At 38.3% G+C, this 20,508-nt stretch overlaps 1 protein-coding gene and 1 long non-coding RNA gene across 4 annotated transcripts in view; both read left to right on the top strand.

Annotated features, from left to right (window-relative positions):
* LOC119617864 overlaps positions 1 to 2,423 on the top strand; it is a 5,052-nt gene extending 2,629 nt beyond the window's left edge. Inside the window, exon 3 of the long non-coding RNA XR_005234288.1 lies at positions 2,379 to 2,423. This is a non-coding gene — a long non-coding RNA (uncharacterized LOC119617864). The remainder of the gene's footprint in view (positions 1 to 2,378) is intronic.
* An 8,620-nt stretch (positions 2,424 to 11,043) lies between these two features.
* LOC108235910 (SAP30 binding protein) overlaps positions 11,044 to 20,508 on the top strand; it is a 22,233-nt gene continuing 12,768 nt past the window's right edge. For 2 of the 3 annotated variants that reach the window (XM_017416247.3, XM_017416248.3), the window contains exons 1-4: positions 11,044 to 11,191; positions 11,772 to 11,878; positions 16,258 to 16,302; positions 19,438 to 19,477. In XM_017416247.3, coding sequence (XP_017271736.1) covers positions 11,083 to 11,191; positions 11,772 to 11,878; positions 16,258 to 16,302; positions 19,438 to 19,477 — 301 coding nt within the window. In that variant the 5' untranslated portion in view covers positions 11,044 to 11,082. The remainder of the gene's footprint in view (positions 11,192 to 11,771; positions 11,879 to 16,257; positions 16,303 to 19,437; positions 19,478 to 20,508) is intronic. The other variant, XM_037980700.1, reaches the window with a different exon arrangement.

The following is a 20,508-nucleotide window of genomic DNA, read 5'->3' on the forward strand; positions in this document are numbered from 1 at the left end:
ATCATCAAAATTAAACGAAATAAACATTTGAAATATATGAGTTTGTATGTAATGTATGAATATAATATACAAGTTTCACTTTTTAAATGGAATTACTGAAATCAATCTACTTTTTCATGATATTCTAATTTTATGACCAGCACCTGTATATGAGTCAGACCTTGCGAACCTCCAGATATGGATTTGGAAAATCTAAAAAAAAAAAAAAAAAATAGAGAAGAAAAGAAATATGGCCCAACAATGTAAAGACCATATGGGCCGTCAGCATCAGCACCAGTTGTGGTCAAAAACTGGTGTAAAATAATAACTAAGAAATAAAAAGCACTAACATTTACTGTTCTTCTCATTGACAATAACAGCAGAACTGATGTTTCATTTTTGACTGTTTGGGTCTAGTTGGCACATACTTGTAAGGATCGCATAAATCATGTATTTATGTAAATGCAGACCCAGAGGATAGTACATTAATGCACTAATTACAAGTGTTTGAAAGTCATTAATGGAACAGAGCTAAATTCTGTGTATCTGAGTGATTTCAGAAAATGTTGTACTTCCTGTGCAAACTGACGTTTCACCTTTAAACCAAAACGTTGTGTAAGTAGACCAATAAAAATGCATAGTGGGTCAGGTAATCTTTGAAGCACTTCCACAAGTCTTACCAAATATCAACAGTTACATGTTATGTGCTTTATGTTTGTGTTGACCCACTGGTGTGCTTGAAGAAAAGATAAAACTGCATTTAAATTAGCTGAAAGTTTGGGAATCCCAGTGTACCCTAATTTCCAGAAGAGTTGGAACGAATGTAAATGTATATGAACAGAACAGAATGAACAGAATGCAAAGTTTACAATGAAACATAGTAAACATTTTGCACATTTGAATGATGTTTGTGCCACTCTTTTGTGGAAAAATAAGATCATTTTAAAGTTTATGGCAGCAACACTTCTCAAAAAAGTTGGGACAGTGGCAGCAGAAGGGTATGAAAAAGCGGGAGGAGCATTTTGCAACAAATTACATTAAATGGTAACCGGTCAGTAAGAGGACTGAGTATAAAAAGATCATTTTAAAGAGGCTGAATCTCCAAAAGTAAAAAAGGTTTTTGAGGTTTGCCAGTCTGTGGCAAATTTCCGAATTATGTTCCTCAATGGAAAATTGGGACAACTTTGAATATCTCATCATCTACCATTCATATCATCATCAAAAGGTTTCAAAAATCTTGAGAAATCTCTGAAGTCAAAGGTCAAGGCTGAAAGTCAATATTAGATGGTCGTGATCTTCAGGCCCTCAGGCAGCACTGCATTAAATACAGGTCTGGTCCTGTTATAAACATCACTGCATGGGATCAGGGTCACTTCTACAAATCTTTGTCTGTAAACACAGTTCACCATGCCATCCAAAAATGCTGCTTAAAGCTCTATCACTCAAAGGAGAAGCCAAATGTGAACACCATCCAGAAACACTGCTGTCTTCTCTTGGCCAAAGTTCATTCAAAATGGACTGAGGCATAGAGACGAGCTGTTCTGTGGTCAGACAAATCTACATTTCAAATTCAATTTGGAAACCACAGGCGCCCAGTTGTCTGTAATAAAGAGGAAATTGACCGTTCAGTTTATTATCAGTGCACAGTTCAAAGAAACAAAGGCTACCTTTTGTTCTCATTTTCAAAAATGCAGACGCAGTGTTGGGTAGCTTTTAGCGTTTTAGGAAAGGTAAAAGTTTTGCACTAAATTACACCAGTAAAAACTGCTCCAGTGAGTATTTTATTTGAATTGTTAGAAAATAATTTTCAAAAGATACAAAACATGCTGTAAATTGTAAGTAATACAGAACAAAAGATATAAAATAGTGTATAGTTTCTTCTTTCATTTAGTGACATGTCCATACACTCATCGAGTCTTTATCCATGATGACGACTGTCCTCGGTCTCCTGTTTTGTTACAACTTCACAGATTTATGCCCTTTCCCTCGTGTACAGCCGGTCTAATCGCAGCCTTGTGGGATCTCACCCACTCCACTCATGATGACAGGCTTCGCACTTGAAATGCCATGCTGGAAATAGTCTGTTCTGTTTATAGCTGAGCTGAACTTACAGGATGGCTTCCTCCATCTGTGGATGCAAATGCAGCAAGGCCAGGAGCAAGAGGTCCTCGGACATGTGACCTGTCTGCACCATCCTGCTCATAAATTATGTCTTTTAGCCAGTTAGAGCTGATGATATATAATGAGAGAGTACCCTAAAGTATTTAGAGAGCTCAGGCCCAAATTTTTACCAGGCTGGGTGGGTAATTGCTGGGTGGATGTTTAAAATTAGACCAGTGGTGGGTGGAACTCCAAGTGAGTGAAACTTTAATTCACTATGTTGTCTGGTCTGTTTCAAGAGGAAACAGGTTCTACAGAAACCGTGAATCTTTGAAAGAGTTGGACATCATTCAGAGGTCAACATGGAGCTGAAAGAAGAGTTTCTGCACCTAGTTCAGGAGGTGTGGTCTAAACTGCAGGACCTTCCACAAGCAAGCCCGCTGGAGCTGGGAGCCTTTTTCATCCTCATCCTCTTTATTGGTGAGTTTTGTTCGTCAGTTGTGTGACGCAAATGCGTTTAATCTGAGGTGTAGCTGTCACAGCTTTTAGCTGTTTTTGCCTTATTTTTAGGTTAACTTTCCCGTCACACAATCACAGTGAAAAGATGGTTACCACAAATTGTTTAAAAAGTTCAATCATAATTTATTGGTCAACAAAAAAAATGCTAACAGGCATTAGTATAAAAAGGATAAAAAGACCTGAGAAGTAAAATCTAGCATTAAAAACAGGTTACCAAAACAGCAAATAGTCCAAAGTTCCAATCCTCACAGCTCAGTTCACTTCAACATTAAAAGTCTGTCACCACGCCAGCAGAGGGAGATCATCACACCATCCTGCCAGGGAGCAGTCCCATCCGCCTGCACAAAGATCAATGGTTATAGCTCCACCCTGATGAACCCGGAAGTGAAGCCATCCACGTCCACTTATCGATGTCCTGCATTCACTCTTGTGCTCTGAAAAACAACATTGGGGACTAAGGACCCGCCCAAGCAACCGCACGAAAAAGGTGGGCTAATATGCCCAAGAAGATATGGTCACTTTCCTTTAGTTAGATGATTGAGAGCGTTGATTAAAAGACCAAGCCACCTCGCCGCAGGGTTGACAGATCGACCGGGTTTTGGAGCCAAGCCTTGGGATGGATCCTCAGTTCTCTTTTTCTTTTTTCTTCCCACCTGATCTTAATTGTCCAGCTTAAGTAGGCCAGAAGTACCTCCTCCCAGCCAATTGGAGTAAATAGAAAAGCTGTTTGTTTTTTGTATGACTTTGTCAGTTTATCAGTTTATCAGTTTCTCACATGTTGTGGAGGAATGTTGCCCCACTCTTCTTTCCAATGTTGCTTCAGTTCATTGAGGTTAGCAGACAGTAGTTTCTGCTCAGCTCTCTTCAGGTCCCACTACATCATTTAATTCAGGTTGAGATCTGGACTTTGACTGGTCCATTCCAACACCTTGACCCTTTTCTTTTTGAGCCATTCTGTTGTAGATCAGCTGCTGTGTTTGGGTTCATTGCTCTGTTGCATCATGACCTACTTTGGTCCAATCTTCAGCTGTCATTTGACTAGAAAGAGGAGTTCATAAGGGAATCAGTGACTGCAAGAAGCCCAAACCATCACCCCTCCACCACCGTGCTGACAGTTGGTATGAGGTGTTGATTCTAATATGCCGCATTTGGTTTTCTTCAAACATGGCTGCTGTGCATTATGGGTAAACATCTCTACTTTGGTCTCATCTTTCTAAATAACATTGTTTCAAACATTTTGTGGTTCATTCAGATTTCCACATAGATTTTCCATTTCCGTTCCTGGGTGAAAACTTTTGCCCTTTTCACCATACTCTGTATACAAATACAAAGTATTACAAAGTATACAAAGTATTAACTATTTATAACTATTTGAGAGAGCATCATGATGTGGTGGTGGCTCAGGAGGTAAGGGTTCGTCCTGTAACCAAAGGGTTGCCGGTTTGAGCCCCTGCTCTGTCGTTGTGTCCTTGGGCAAGACACTTCACCTGCCCTGCCTACTGGTGGTGGTCAGAGGGCTCAGTGAGGCAGGTGTAATGGCAGCCTCACTTCTGTCAGCCACATTCGAATGTGTGAATGATTGTAGTGTGAAGCGCTTTGGGGTCCTTGGACTTGATAAAGTGCTATACAAGTGCAAGCCATTTTACCATTGCTTCAAAAATGATCTGACTATCCCTTTATGTTGTTAAATGTGCCATTATGTTAGGAATAAAATCAACCTCTGCCTGCCATAGTATAATACATTGACCTTTGAGCCAGTGATTGTATAAAATAGCTTTTTTTTTTACACTCTTTACTAAGAGCAAAAAAACCACCCCACCACGGCACCTACAAACTAATAAAAGACAAACCAGATAAAATGAAAAAGACTGAGATAAAATTAATAATATAAGAAATAAAAGACATATTACATACAAGTGGACAGTATATAAACACATGTCCAAACACATCACTGTGGTGCCTAGCTCAGAATGATCCGACAATCTGTATCTTTAACAGAACAGAAAGGGATTACAGGTTAGTTCAAATGATTTGGCCTTTCAAGCCAAAGTCAGTCTCATTTTTTCCACTTTAAGAAAATAAAGGGCCTCTCTAATCCACCTTGTATCTGTAGGTGGAGTTGCAGATTTCCAGTTTTGCAGTGTTAGCCTCCTGGTCAACAGAGTTGTGAAAGCTATTAAGTCCTTTTTAGCAGGAGAGAGATGAAGTGAAGCAGGCCATACTCTGAACGAGACAGTTAAACCATTAGGAGCAATAGCCTCTCCAGTTACATTAGAGAATGTAAGAAAGATTTCAGACCAGAATCTCTTCATGCAGGGTAGGTTCCAAAACATGTGTTAGTAATTTATTATTATTTGTTTATTTATTAGCTTTTATTTAACCAGGTAGATGTCACTGAGCAGCACACAAACGTTACAAACCATAAAAACCCCAGTTAAAGCACATCATAATAAATAGCAGGAATAACAGAAGAGATAATACACTCAGAAATCTAAGACCTACCATATCAGCTGAAACATTTACAAACAGATGCCTCATTCATAAAATCCTAAATGGCCTCAAAAACATTCAAAGAGACCAACTCCTTCAAATTCAAGTCTTTCTGCAGCTGATTTCAGTCTAAAGGAGCAACAAACTGGAAGATTATTTTTTGGGGCCAGAATCTGTGCAAACATTAGGTACAATTAATAAAAAAGGGAGGACTCCTTAACAATACAGGAAATGAGATAAGAGGGAATTAAGCCCAAGATGGCTTTGTAAATAAAACAATGCTGATGACAGAATCTGCGGGTGGATAAAGCTGAACACAGAACACAGTGGTGGGTTAGGCCTCCATGATCGGTTATGAAATTTGCTGCTGCCTTTTGGCATTGCGTACACAGAGGGCGCCACTTTGTCGAACACTTTTGCGAGCCCGGCTTTGGTATCATGAGCTCTGACTTTGCACGAAACTGTGCAGCTTTCGATTCAAAGTTCTGACCTAAGCTTGTCACCTCCTCCTGTTATTTGTTTTTTATGTTTTACTTTTTGCAGGCACATTAATCTTCATGATCCTGATTTGCTGCATCCACTGCTGCTGTTGTGGAAAGCCAAAATACCAGGCGTCAAGAGTGCAGCCTGTCTGAAAGGGAGACAGGGAACAGAACCTGCTGGGGAGAAAAAATAAAACAAAACAAAGAAGAAGAGTCCAACCCTCCACTTCTCGCCTGACAAACGTGTGAACGGATCTGTTCACGCTCTCTGGTTTCTGGGAATCAGGTGGGACTACACAACAGAAGGCAGGGGTTCTCGGCGCCCTGATGTTTTCAGTGCTGGTTCAGAGACTGGATCAGGACCAGGGGAGCCACGCGGCTGGAATCCATGTGAATCAGCAGAGTGGTACGGCCCGCAGAAGATCAAAAGATGCATCGCTGTACAGGACAATGAAACACTGTGTGGCAGCGTTTCAGGGACAACAACGAACAAGCGCACCAGTATAGCCCGCTCCTGTGTTATAAATGTAGTGGCTTTGTATTCAGTGAACATTCATCAGGAGTGTGACAAACGACATGAGTAACAAACATTCCAACATGTGTAGTCGAAGAGAACGGGCCCTCTGTTGATTTGTTGATGACAAGTTGATTTAGCACTTTGTACTAATGGAGAAGCTGAGCTGTTTATTGTTCAAAATGCAGTAATTGTCATCCGTCACCCAAAGGCAAAAGGTGGATGATTGTGTTTTTTGTCTATACGTGAAAGTTCATCTGTCTGTTATCAAAATATCTCCTAAACCACTGGACAGATTTTATTGAAACTATCACAAAGTGCTTACTGGATATACAACTACAACTGATTAACTTTTGGAGTCAATTTGATTCAAGATGGCTGCCACAACTAAGCAAATTAGCTGACATATAAATAGCTACAACTTAGTCAGTTTTGTATATATTGAGCTAAAATGTGGTGTGGGAGTAGCTGAGAGTCATCCCTAAGGAATATTTCCAGGACTAACAGATTATATGAGATCTTTGCTAAAAATTTGCTATTACCTGTTGAAATGAACCCTGTTTGTCTGTTAGCAAAATATCTCATGAACCACAGCACAGATTTCAATGAAACGCTCAGAAAGTAATTGTTGGATAAACATCTGCAACTGAATAACTTTTGGAGTCAACCCAATTCAAGATGGTGGCCACAGCCAATTGAATTTGGCCAACCGAAAAATGGCTACAACTCTGTCAATTTTACAGACAATGAGCTACAATTTGGTGGGGTAGTAGCTGAGAATCATCCCCACTGCATAAATAAATAACACTTGAGATGACCTAAACGGCCACATCTCCTTCTATTCTCAACATAAGATGATCTTAATTTAAAACTCTGTGAAAGAAAGGTAGTGGGTGATATGCATTCCTTCAAGGATGGTTAATTACAAATGTAATCTGATGTAAATAAAAGTAACACAGAGACATAGTCACGTTTGGTCATTCTTATGTCAATATAACATGTTTCATTGAATAAAAGATTTGTTTTGATCTGCTGTACCATGTGGGAAGATGAATCCTGTAAGTTTTTCTTTTCCATTAACAGAGCACTGAATGGGAGAGACATTGCACCATTGTGTGCTCACCTTATCATACCATCTCTCTCTCTCTTGTTTAAACATTAACCATGAGCAGTTGTTTTTCGCTTTGCCATGCCCACACAGAGGTAATGACGCTGTCCCCAAAGCAAAGCAAGGAGGTGTCGTCTGTGAGCAAAGCGAAAGTGAACTGCGTTGTTGGAGCTGCTCAAAATGGCGCCACTGCTTTGTGTGGACTAAAGGAGAAGCTGTGGCTGTTTGTTCTCACCTGGTTGGAAACCCACCGTCTGCTGGGAGTCGCTGAGCTGCGAAAAGACCATTTGGCACCACATGGCAGTGGTCAGGTGAGTGTTTGAACAGGAATGTGTTGTGGTAAGGTAGCGTCAACATATATTCATCTTGTGAAAATCTTTGTAACCTTATCATATATATATATATATATATATATATATATATATATATATATATATATATATATGTGTGTATATATATATATATTAATATATGTATAAGTGGTACTAGCTGAGAGTCATCCTCAACACATATTCCTAGTGCTACACAATGCTTGAGATATTTGCCAAAAACTTTGCCATTATTTACTGGGGTCAATTGTGTCTGTCTGTTAGTAAAATATGTTATGAACCAAGGGATGGATTTTAATTAAACTCCCAGAAAGTAATCATTGGATGTCCATCTACAACTGATTAACTTTTGGAATCAACCAAGTTCAAGATGGCCACCACAGCCAGCTGATTTTACAAAACATAAAAATAGCTATAACTCAGTCAAATTTACCAATATTGAGCTAAAATTTGGGTGTAGCAGTAGCTGACCACCTTCCCCAAGACATATGCCGAGCAAAAGATTTTGTGCAACATCTTGGCTTAAAACCTTGGCATTAGTTGTTGGAGTCAACCTTGTTTGTCTGTTTGCAAAATAGCTCATAACCCTATCAGGAAGTAATCTTTAGATGCACATCTACAACTCTTTCACTTTCGGAGTCAACCCCATTCAAGATGGCCGCAACAACCAACTGACCATACAAAGCATAAAAATAGCTGTAACTCAGTCAGATTTACAGATGTTAAACTTAAATTTGGTGTGTTAGTAACTGAGAGTCATCCCTAACATATACTCCCAGCACTACATATTGTGCAACATCTTTGCTTAAAACCTTGACATCACCTGTGAGAATCGACATTGTCCGTCTGTTGGCAAAATATCTCTTGAACCACTTAGTCGACTTCAGTGAAACTCTCAGAAAGTAATCACTGCCTGTACATCTACAACTCATTGACATTTGGAGTGAATGCAATTCAAGATGGCTACCACGGCCAACTGACATTAGACAGCACAAAAAGGGCTCTAACTTAGTCAGTTTTACAGACACTGAGCTAAATTCTGATGAGGTGGTACCTGATAGTCATCCCGACCATATCTCACAAGATCTTACAATATCCGAGGAGACTGGTGACAATTTTACAAGGTTTGACCAAACTCATCAGTCGTTTCTCAGCATAAGATGATTTCAGTTTTAAACTCTGGCATGAAAGGCAGAATGCCGGGACTTTAAATGACAACAACATCAATGGTTTGCTATTAAGCATGTTGGTGAAAGTTTATACTCATCTTGTGGAAAAGTTAATCAGATATTCTGGGTTGTTTTTTTTTTTTAAAAAAAGATTTAGAAATAAAAATAATAATAATAAAGGTTTATCCTGCGCAGTGTACTGGAGCCCCAGAGCCACACCGGTTCCTTTGAGCAGTGGGTGGACTGGGTCCTGCGCCGCCTGCAGCAGGAGCCATGGGCGCTGGGCGGCATCGTGGTCATGGGCGTGTTCGTGCTGGGAGCACTGGCGCTCGTGCTCTTCGCTCTGCTGTTCGGATGCTGCTGCCACCCAAAGGAAGGGAAGCAAAGGAAGAAGAAACAGCGGAGGAACTCAAAGAACGCAGTGATTTAGATGCAGCACGCTTATGCTTTAAAGAAAGAAAAAAAATGGACATAACAGAGTAGCTTCATATCTGGTTGGAATTTTATTTTGGAGGTTTTACAAAGCAGACCCGCTGTATCAGATTGTTTATTTTAATCACCTGCCACAGTGAAACGCAGGCAATCAAGTGATTACTTATGTACGTGTGTTTGTTTGTCTGTTATCAAAAAAATGTCATGAGCCATGGGTTGGATTTTAGGAAAAATCTCAGAAAGTAATCACTGGATGCACCTCCACAACTGATTAACTTTTAGAATCAGTGGGATTCAAGATGGCCACTACAGCTAATTGATCTTAGCCAACACAAAACCGACTATAACTCAGTCCGTTTTATAGATATTGAACTAACATTTGGTGTGGTAATAGCTGAGAGCCATCCCCAACACATGCTTTGGGCAGTAACCGATCACATGAGATATGAAAATAACGCTTTGGCATTAACTGGGAGAGTCGTCCTTGTTTGTCTGTTAGCAAAATATCTCATGAACCACAGAACAGATTGTATTAAAACTCTCATAAGGTTATCACTAGAGGTACATCTACAACTGATTCACTTTTGGAGTCAGCCCAATTCAAGATGGCCGCCACAGTTAACCGACTCAAGCAAACACCAAAGTGGCCGTAACTCAGTCAGTTGTAAAGTAATGATCTAAAGTGTGGTTGGTGGTAGCAGAGAGTCACCCCTAATACATACCGCTTGTAAATTGTGCAAAAGCTTTATATAAAATTTAGACACGCAAGGCAGCGAGTAGTATGCTTTCCTTCAAGGAATGGTACTTTAATTTTAACTAGTCTTTGAAATATGAATTTGAATTATACCACAGAGGTTGTTCTTTTCTGTATTTGTGCTACCTTTATTAGAAAGACGACCAGGACAAGATTGCCAGTGTAAAATTCATTCTAACAGACTTTATTCACTTCATTATTATGAATAAATAAAACTTTCATGATGCACAGAGTCCAGATATATACGGCAAAATTATTTTTGTTAATTATAACATCAAAACATGAGGATGTTACTTTGTTGTTGTTGTTTTTAACACAAAAATTGAGAAATGCATTATAGAGATTTACAAGGTGGATTGATAAAGTTCCATTTTAGTCTCATCTGACCACAATGCTTTCTTTCAGATGTTTGGGGAGTCTCTAATACACCTTACCGTACAACAAAATCCAAAAGGTCTGCCTTATATTTATGTTTAAGTGATGTCCTTTTCCTGACAATTTTCCTTGAAGCCCAGCTCTGAGCAGCTTCTAGTGGTCCTATAGACAGATCCTCCCATCTCTGCAGAAGAGCTGTAGCTCCATCACAATAATTTTTGGTGTTTTTGGATGTTTCTCTAATTTATGCCTTCCCTGCATGTCTGTGTGTTTTGGTGAAAGACCTCTGTGGAGAGTTCCTTGGACTTCATGCTGAGGATTACAAAATTCTGGACATGAATGGTGTGCATATGTTGTGTACAAACATCTTGTTGCACACAAGTTTGTGTACAACAATAGCAGAAGTAAGAAATGGAAAAATCTATGTATGAATACAAATTAAAACAAAAAGATTTCTGGTTTTAAAAATATTTCTCTTAAATTTTTATAAAAATTAGATTCTCTAAACATTGTCTTTGTTTAGGCCAACTCTATTTTTGTTGTACAGTTTTATGGTTTGAACAGTAAGTTTTATTTGTCAATGTACATTTAACTGTAGTTTATCCGAGAACAATTACAGAACACTATGTTCTATGTTACGTTATAGAAAATCTGTATATGCATACATCATGTAGTAAAAACATTTTTACATAAATAAAATCTTTAAGTTTAAAAAAAGGGTTTTTAACCATTTTTGTGCGTCATCATGGACTACAAAACGACTACATTTCCCAGCGCTTCCGTTGGAGTTGCGCACTTTGCTCACTGCGCAGTGTTGTTGACGTGACGTTTATGCGACGAACAGTAATGGCGAGCGGTAAAAAGAGTGCGCTGCTCTCGTCTTTAGCGGACTATGGAGACGATTCAGAACCCGACTCTGACCCCGAACCTGAAGATACAGGTGTGCTATAGTGTTTTTGTCTTTTTTATCAAAGAATTTAATTTCTCTCGTGCTAAGAAAACTCATTCAAAAGCGGAGAGTAGCTAATGGGGGAACTTCATGTGGAAGCTAACGTTAGCTTCGGCTAACGAACACATTGTTCGTGATTTTTATTAAGAGACGTAAACATTTAAATTTCAGTTGTTAAAACAATGTTTTATTGATGGATATTTTAACACAGCCGCTTGTGTTTAAACTCAATTATTAAACCAGTGGTGTCCAATCTTGGTCCTGAAGGGTCACTATCCTACAAGTTTTCGTTCTTTCTCTGCTCTTCAGTAAGTCTTCAAGTTTTGCAAAAGCCTGTTAGTCATTCAAATCAGGTGTGCCACAGCAGAGAAACCCCTATAAACATGCAGGATAGTGGCCCTCCAGGACCAGGGTTGGACACCACTGGATTATACTGCAGTTGACTTACTCTTAATTTTACATTTATAACTTTACAAGTCAACATTGAGACTCGATTTTGATTACTGCTGATTAAACACAAGCTGTCAGTGATGATTGTTTGAAAGTTCTAATGCTGTTTCTGTGTGTTCAGGGAGTAGAGGAGGTCTGGTATTTGGTTACGGTGAGGATGACCTGAACAGAACAAACGACTTGGACGACAAAAGGTCTGGACATGAAGACACCCCAGAGAGCAACTTGGTCAGTATTTGAGCTGTGAATTTATGCTTTTCAGAGTTTTTGTTTGTTTGAGTCCCTTAATTTTGTCTGTTGTCTCTGTTTGTTATTAGTATTAAAGTAAAAAGAAAGCACTTTGATTTGTACTTCCCAAGTCTGTACAACCTTTAAAAAATGTTTGTTCAATTATGTCTCTTTTTAATCAAAATGAATCACCTTTTGTGACGCAACAATAACGCTGGTTTTTATGTTTTTCATTTGGATGTATTGCTACAGGAAGTAATAATCTGTGATTATAGTGTTTTCATTCACATCATCAAATTAAACTCCCAGATAGGCTGACACTTTGATAACAAAAGCAGTGTTACGTTTGCAAACTATGGATAGTTTTACATTGTTCTTGGCAAAAATAAAACAGAATAAAAATTAGATGAGCACATCAAACCTGTCCAAATGTACCAGGAAAACTTAGAAAAAGGGGGAAAAAAAGAGTGATCTCTTAGACAAACTGTTTAATTAGATCATATGTTCATATGATGAGTGTGAAAGTGTTGCATTCATCATATCAGCAGGCCACATGTGCAGGTATTGTGAAAAATATAACGTGCCTCACATGTTGATCAATCAGGGTCCACTAGATATAAACCATTCAAACTCCAAATCCTATGTTTACAGTTTTTTAAAATGTTGTTTTAACATAAGTTTGATTTAAATTTATTAAACGCTTCAACTGTGTTAAACTTAATGCTTAAGTGAGGCAGCTGAAGATATTAATGTATATAATCAGCTTGCAGCTGAAAGACCAATTCAGTTTTCTCACCTACATTTGGCTCAGAAGCTGCAGGGGGGAAAAAATTAATGTGCCTGTTCATTATATAACAGCAGCAGATCAGGTACATGAGTGGCAACTTTATTATTCAGGCTGACCAGGACTCAGTGTTTGTTTGGGTGGCACAATGTGAGCACACTTGAATGTTGCTCAACTTCTTTCTTTCGTTGTTTTAGTGTAGCTCAGCCATAGACGCCTCATTTCTTTCTACAGCTTCTGACATTCTTAATTTGGGATTACTTTTGGTTGCACCAGTTTGAACAACTGACAACTTTGCATTATTTTAGCATCTTAACTACCCAAAGTGATGTGCTTAAATGAAAAGTTAATCAGACAGGTCAGATATTTTTTCTTTTTGCCTCCTATACCTTTACCATAGCTACCTTTCAGTTTGATTACAAAACATGAAAACACTCTGAACTGTGAATCCATCTTTAATGAACCAAAAGCGTAGTTATGAAAAAAATATCTACATAGAGTATAAGTATGACTCAGTGTGATGTCAAATGACTTCATATTAACAGGGAATATTTCTCAGCTTTGCTCTGATTGCCGATGGAAAGATGACACTTTGATAAACATGCTAATTTTGGTTCAGTGGAACATGCATGTTTCAGTCAGTGTGTATGTATTTTTATATAATACGTAATACAACAGTGGGTTCATCATGTTCAAGTTCGGATCATTCAGTGTTTGTTTTTTGTGTTTGATCAACAATGCAGCATTTTTTTTTGATTTTATACTTTAAGATTGTAGAATACTTTGTCATTTCACCTGTTTAAACCTGTGTGTTTGTAGTAATACTGCAAAGCCTTCTGACAGCAAAGAAGTCCAGACTGATCATTACTTTGACTTTAGTGTGTGTCTATATTAAGGTTGCATATCGAAGATTTATCATCATCGCAGTATCAGTGAGCGGAATATCAATATTGCAGAAGACTGCTTGGACTGCAGTAAATTATAGCTCAGTGTATTTCAAGTACCTTAAAACTGCTTTAGATCATAGTGATGACAGACGAGAAAGTGAGGAGTGAGAAAATGTGCATTTCTCACAACTGATATTGTCATTGCCATATTAAACATTAATATCGCACATCATAAATTTTTCTAATATTGCGCAGCCCTAATCAATGTGAAATGGGGTTGTACTTTATTCTTTTCATTTCAATCATTCACTATATTTATTATGATTCTTTTATAGTCGTGTTGTTTTTGTTTGTATCTGAATCTGATCAGACATACCATTTTCCCTCTGACATAAATTAGGACTGAAGCAAATAGATGTTCGAACCTGAATATCTCTGACTAAAAGCAGATGGTGCGTTTATTCTATAATCATGTTGTAGTAATACATATTATGAGAAAAAGCAAAAAAAAATGTTTTTGTCGTAAAAAACAAATTCAGAAATGTTAATTTTGGTTCCCATTCATCTGAATTATGTTTTTCTTGTTTTATTTATTTTTGTAGTACTAATAAGCGTGATATTTTGTTAAAGAACAGCTCTGCGTATATTTTAAAATTGGTGATCTTAAGATTCAGCTGCATTGGTATGTAGATTTGTTTTTACAGTCCTTGGTTTAATCGATTGTTTTCTTTTTCTTTTCTTTTTTTTGTTTATGTCCAAAAAGCCATTTAAAGTCTTAGTAAATCAGTCTTCCTTTTGAGAAGTATTGCAGCTGTAAATGCTGATAAAGTCCAACTATAGCATAGACAGCCGTAGGAAGAAGACCATCTCCACTCTTTGTGTTTATTATAATCTGGTCTTTACCAGAGATTATTCAAATCTGACCTATAAAAAACAACAGATTCCATCATGAAACAAGCAAAGCCAAAATAAAACAAAACCTTAGCTGCTTCGACAGGATTTAGGAGGGAAGGCAGCAGCCATATTCAGTTGCTGCTTGTTACGTCCCAGCTCGGCCAAAGGGGTAAAGACGTGACATTTAAGACTCCCAGACTCTTTTAGGTGGTGAAAAGGAAAGGTATTTATTCTTGCTGAGCTTAAAGCATTGAGTGAAAAGTAAAGTTACAATAAACATAAACTTCAAACAAGTGGGTAGCACATGAAAGAAAAATATCCATCACTAACAAACACAAATTCCATTCAAAACTAAAAATGGGGTCTCAACTTAACATGCAGCCAACTTACTCCCAAATTTAAAAGTCTAAGTAAGGGCTGAAAACCAAACAAAGCATAGAAGTACCAGACAACAAGCAAACCCAAGATAATTCTAAAACACAAAGTCACAACACGTTAAACTATCTAGTCTAACAAAGCGACAAAGCTGAAATCAGAGGCACACAGTCAGCAACAAGGCGCACTGTTCAAACAAAGGAACAGCCGCCCTGGGGAAAGGAAGTGAGGGTTTAAATATGGCAAGCCTCCTCAGGGATAGGTGGAGCAGTCAATTGGCCAGCCAATCACGACGTCTGTAGGCGGCGACCAGGAAGGAGAGACAGGAAGGGTTGCATCCAATGGTCCCACAACAGAGCCTGCACAAGGAGGAGGAGGGAAAAAAAAAGAAAACATACACCGAAGGCCACCGGCCATAACACTGCCCATCAATCTGGGAAGGATTTTAGGCCATTTTTAAACAGTTTGGAGTCCATCATTCAACAGATAGAAATGATCTTCACAAGTGGAAAACATTTAAGAGAGCTGGCAATCTTCCTTGGAGGGAACATTGCACCAAGTTAACTCCATGGTCAGAACAAGTAATAACAGAGTACAAAAAACCCAGAGCTCTATCTCAGAGTCTACCGACCTCAGACAGCAGGTTAAAGGTTAAAGTTCGGGACAAGACATGTAGAAAGATGGAACAAGTATGGCTTGTTTGGAAGTGATGCCAGGAAAAACCTCTTCTCTCTAATAAATAAATAAATAACACAGCAGCATGACTTTGGTTTACAAAGTTGCATCTAAATGAACCTTTGTAACAAATAAATAAATAAATCCGATCAGTTTAGTTTCACAATGAAAGCAAAATAAAAAACAAACTTATGCCTGAATGATGTTGGACGACACCATGATTTTAAGACTTAATCTTTAATCCAGAAAGATTTTTTTTTTAACATTTGCTCCTGTGGATTTGTTTTCACAAACCAAGTGACTTACAGAATTTCAGATACAGTATGAACAAAACTAACAACCTCACAGAAGATGTCCTACATTTAGCTGGTTGACTTTCATTTCTGAGTCTCTCCTTTTAGTTGAACACAAGCAGAGCTGCTGAAATGATACTAAGAGATTTAAAGGCAGATCCACAGATCAAAGAAACTCACTCCTAGACAGGCAAAAGAATTTATGTTTTGTCTCCATGCTTATGTTTAGGCCACTAGAAAAACAAAGTAATGTACCTTTTACATAACAGACTCTGTGTCAAAGTATAAAAAACATTTAAAAGTTCTGTTTCAGTACTGAGAACATGTCTCTTTAGAACCCAAAAAACTCTTCAGAGGCTTCAGTGAATGCAGTTCAACTCGTTTCCAGTCCAGTCTTTACTGCCTGGTCCCTGTCCTGGTCGCCCCCTCCCATCCTTACAGCGTTAACCCTCTGCGTTTTTGTTTTTATAGGAAATGGATGAATCAGACGAGGGGAGGGACGCAGATGATGTTGAGGTAATTGAACAGCCACTTGTCGTGGGACAGACTGGGTTTAAGGAATAATATTGTTCACTAGATGGTGCTGTGGGTTTATATAAATGCATTTGGTGAGACCAGAATAGTTACTTGCATTTAATTTCTGCTTCCAGTTATTTAGCTTCTGTTTCTTCATCTGTGTCTTAAACTTCTGCACGTGTGAAGGCCTCAGCTTCTTGCAGTGTTGTTTGTTGGTCTCCATTCTGTGTATTTGCGTTTAAAGCTGTGGGAGCTGAACAGCACACTCGCCTCCTGCTTTACTGTTTGGTGCACGTTCACTGAGTTTAATGTAACTCACGATCCTAACGTCAAGTCGGTGGAGCTCTGCTCCCTCCGAGGTGTGGCTTTACAGCACATCTTTGATAAACAAAAATCAGATAAGCTGTGTGAGTTCTGTTTGTTAAGTGAGCCAAGACGTGGAGATAGCAACAGCAATGTAAACATTATGATAACTGCTACCGGCTTAGTTTCTCAACAATTAAGGTGTTCTCACATGTTGAGATTAACTCTGAAGGAATATAAACATCTCCTCCAGGAAAGTCGCTGGTTTGTTCTTAATACATTTCTGTTATGACATGTTCTCTTTCTGTAGGATGTTGTCTAGCCCGTGGCTGTGAAAACGTATGCTTTGAATGGGTTCAAATTTACACTCATTAGTTGACTAAATGATAATGAATGTTTTTTATTGGCTCTGCCTACTTATCCTTATCCTTATCCTTATGATTTAACTGGCTTCCAGAAGAAACTGAATTGTAAACATTTGTCGTTATAACCTTTTACTTCTGATGACACACTTCTAAATAAAATATAATTCATCAGCTGTTGTCGAAACCTAAACTCATTTGCCATAGAGCTTCCTGCTGTATGGGACATTTTCCAAATTTATATATAGGGAGGTGGATTATAAAAAAGTCCCGAACCTTCTTATTTGATTCAGAAGCGATTAGTCATACAGCACCTGGTGTGTGTGTGTGAGGGTTTTAATGTGAAAGAAATAAACCCATCACCGCACAAAGTTTTTCTTCCAGCTCAATGTCAGACTTCCTGTCTCTATACAGGCACTGTTGGCTGCCCTGTTTCCAGGTCTCCAGGATCTCATCGCTTTAATAATTGCCTTTTTATCTAGTTTAAGATGCCACTTGCTTAATGTAATACCTGCTAAGAATGGACATTATTGTGTTTTAGGAGGTCCTCAGAGGACAAAATATGGACCTTTTCGTCTGGTTGTTATCAGACTGCAGATAGAATCTCTGAGAGGTGACATTAACACCCGAGCAGTGAGGGATGAACAAGAAAATGTTGTAGTTGCTCCATCAAATAAACACTTTGTAAACCTCAGATTTTACTGCTGGACCAGTTTTAGTTTTAGTTTTGTTTAGGTTTTTAAAGCTAGCTGTTAGGTTTTACAGAACTAACTAATTTCTATCAGTACATTTTGAGAATGTGCTCATATGTTAAACTACTATATTCTGGTGTTGTCTGGCCCAGTTACGATACATTTCAGTCACTCAGTGGTTGTTGTAGATGGTTCTCCTCACACTATGAAAGCTAATCTTTGACGTAGAAACTCAAAAGACTTTATAATTTGCCTTTTTCGAAAGACTAAAGGTAAAAGAAGCCGAAAGATAAAAATTAACCTTATGAAACACAATCAATTACATTTCCTGCAATGAGAACACAAAAGATAAGGAAGTGCCTTCAAAAGTTGTAAGAACGATGAAAAGCTTCCCGCAGTCTGAAGGAATCAATGTTTGGATTTAGCTCAGACCACCTCCACATCCACATGGAGCTCGTTCATTTTCAGAGCTAGTGTTTGATCCCAGACAGTACGTTAGTGGAGGTGTATCAATCACTTCTTATTTTGTCATAGTGCTTACATTTATCCAACAATAAATCTAAGCAGGTCTGTCAGAGACGCACAAGGCCTCTTACTTGTTGGAGACAACAGCTCGAACTGAAATTCTAGTAATCGAAGCAGCAAAAGAGTGATTATATTCTGATAGTTCAAACTTCAAAACACTAGGTTGGATTGGCAAGATTTCAAAGAAACAACTTGGAAGTTCTGAGATATCCATGATAATCACAATAATATGGCTGGTCATGATAAAACAACACAATTTAAAAAAAAATGAAATTAAAGATATTAGAACTTGAGTAAAACAAACAATAATAACCCATTCTTCCACCAAATTGTTATTTTACTCGAGAGTTAAATTGGGATTATATGGTTTCAATGAGTGAAGCATGTTTTAACTGCATGTAAAGATAATAATGATAATAATAACAATAACAAATCCTTCTGCAAGTGGATTCTTGTGTATCTGTCTTAACTTTTGGGAGGTGCTTCATTAAAGTCATTTGAAGTCCTAGTGTGTCTAAATGTGCCCATTGGACAGCTGATTAGATAGATAGATGTTTGATTGTTTTGATTAGAAAGGCTGCTTATAGTTAATGTGAGAGGGGAAAAAGCTTTTTAATGTTTATTTTTTTGCTGTTTGTTCCAACTGTAGTCACTGTATATACGTCGTCTGTTTAGACTCAAGTTTGCCAGAAAGCTTTGTGTCCTCGGTCTCCTCCTCTTCATGGTGTGGACAAGTTCAGGACCATTCTTAATGTGCCTTTTTTGTTGCTATGTGATGGCATGATTCCTGTGAATACCAGCCCTGTTCTGCTGGCCTGAACCTGTGTTACCTTCACGGTGCTGGCACAAAACACGGCATATTTTAGAGGCTGTACGGAACAACTCCTCAAGCTGAGCCAAAGCATTTGTTGGAGACTGCCTGGATTTACTCTTCTGGTTCCCTTTACTTCTCAAAAACTGTTTTATTATGTGCTTTATTCTGCACAGCCTGTTGCTTTAGCATCTGCGATTTGCTTCAGTTCCAACTTTTGTCCAACTTCATGTCCAACAGCTTAACTTAAGTGGAAAATTAGCCCAGCTGTGATCTACTTTATTAATTCTTCTCAACCTGGAAGCAAAGTTTAGTCATATCCACCTTTTCTGTTCATCTTTCCCAAAAAAGTAGATTTTATTTGGTCTAAATGAGACCTAAATATCCTATATGTCTGTTTTCTCTCATTTTCCCTTCTCCCCCCCTCTTCTTTTTGTTACAGGTCCCTGAAGCAGAAAAAAGGGACCCCAATGAGCTTGTTGGTGAGTACAAGATAATAATCTTGAGCACTGAAAAAATGAACAGTATTACACAGTGAAGTAATAACACTAACAGGTAGGGGTAGGACCCACAGGGTACTGACAATATCATACATTATGGGATATTGGCCCACAATACTGATAATAACCTTGTGAAGCAATTCTGTAGTAATTAATAACTTCCTAAACGATCATAAAACAATACAACGTCATATCTTCCTAGCTTTGAAAACAAAATGCTTGTGAAAAACTAAAGTGCTGGTGCAACGTGTAGTTTCTGGTCAAGTTTCAAGTCTTTAAGATGCACTAGAGTAGAAAGGCTGTGAGCATGAAATCATTTTAGATCATTTTGAATGAAAATGTGATTGTTTGGTGCCAGCATATTGATTATTGCATTCCGCAGTAAAGCACAACACTGTTTTTCCACATCAATATTTGTCCCACCACTGCAAACAATTGCTGCATGAGTAACTATACATGATATAATCAGAGCCTCACTTCAATAGTTTCCTTTTTTCTTCCACTGTATTTATACTGAAACATTTCACAATTACAGTAGTATAATGTTCTTACAGATCTTGGAATGAAATGCTACAGGTCGCTGGTAGTTTGTACAATTTTGACAAAGTGCAGTATAATTGAAGTGATATGATAACAAATCGCAAAAGCAGCTCAACAAACAACTGAGTCTGTATAAATATTGTTATAGAATTACAAACCTCACATTCCCAGAAGAAGTGCATATTTCTCCCTGCTTTTCATGCCAAAGTTCTAAATTAAGATCTTCATATGTTGAGAAATGACGACTGCAATCCAGGCAGTTTTTAATGAAGTTAAAATCATTCTCTCAGCCTCTCCCTGGGCTGCCACCTTATCGTGGTGGAGGGGTTTGAGTGTCCCAATGATCCTAGGAGCTATGCTGTCAGGGGCTTCATGCCCCTAGTAGGGTCACCCAAGGCAGACAGGTCCTAGGTGAGGGGCCCGACGAAGTGCAGCCCAAAGACCCCTTATGATGAATACGAATATTGGACACA

Source organism: Kryptolebias marmoratus, linkage group LG17, assembly GCF_001649575.2.
Source record: "Kryptolebias marmoratus isolate JLee-2015 linkage group LG17, ASM164957v2, whole genome shotgun sequence".
Classification (NCBI taxonomy): Eukaryota; Metazoa; Chordata; class Actinopteri; order Cyprinodontiformes; family Rivulidae; genus Kryptolebias; species Kryptolebias marmoratus.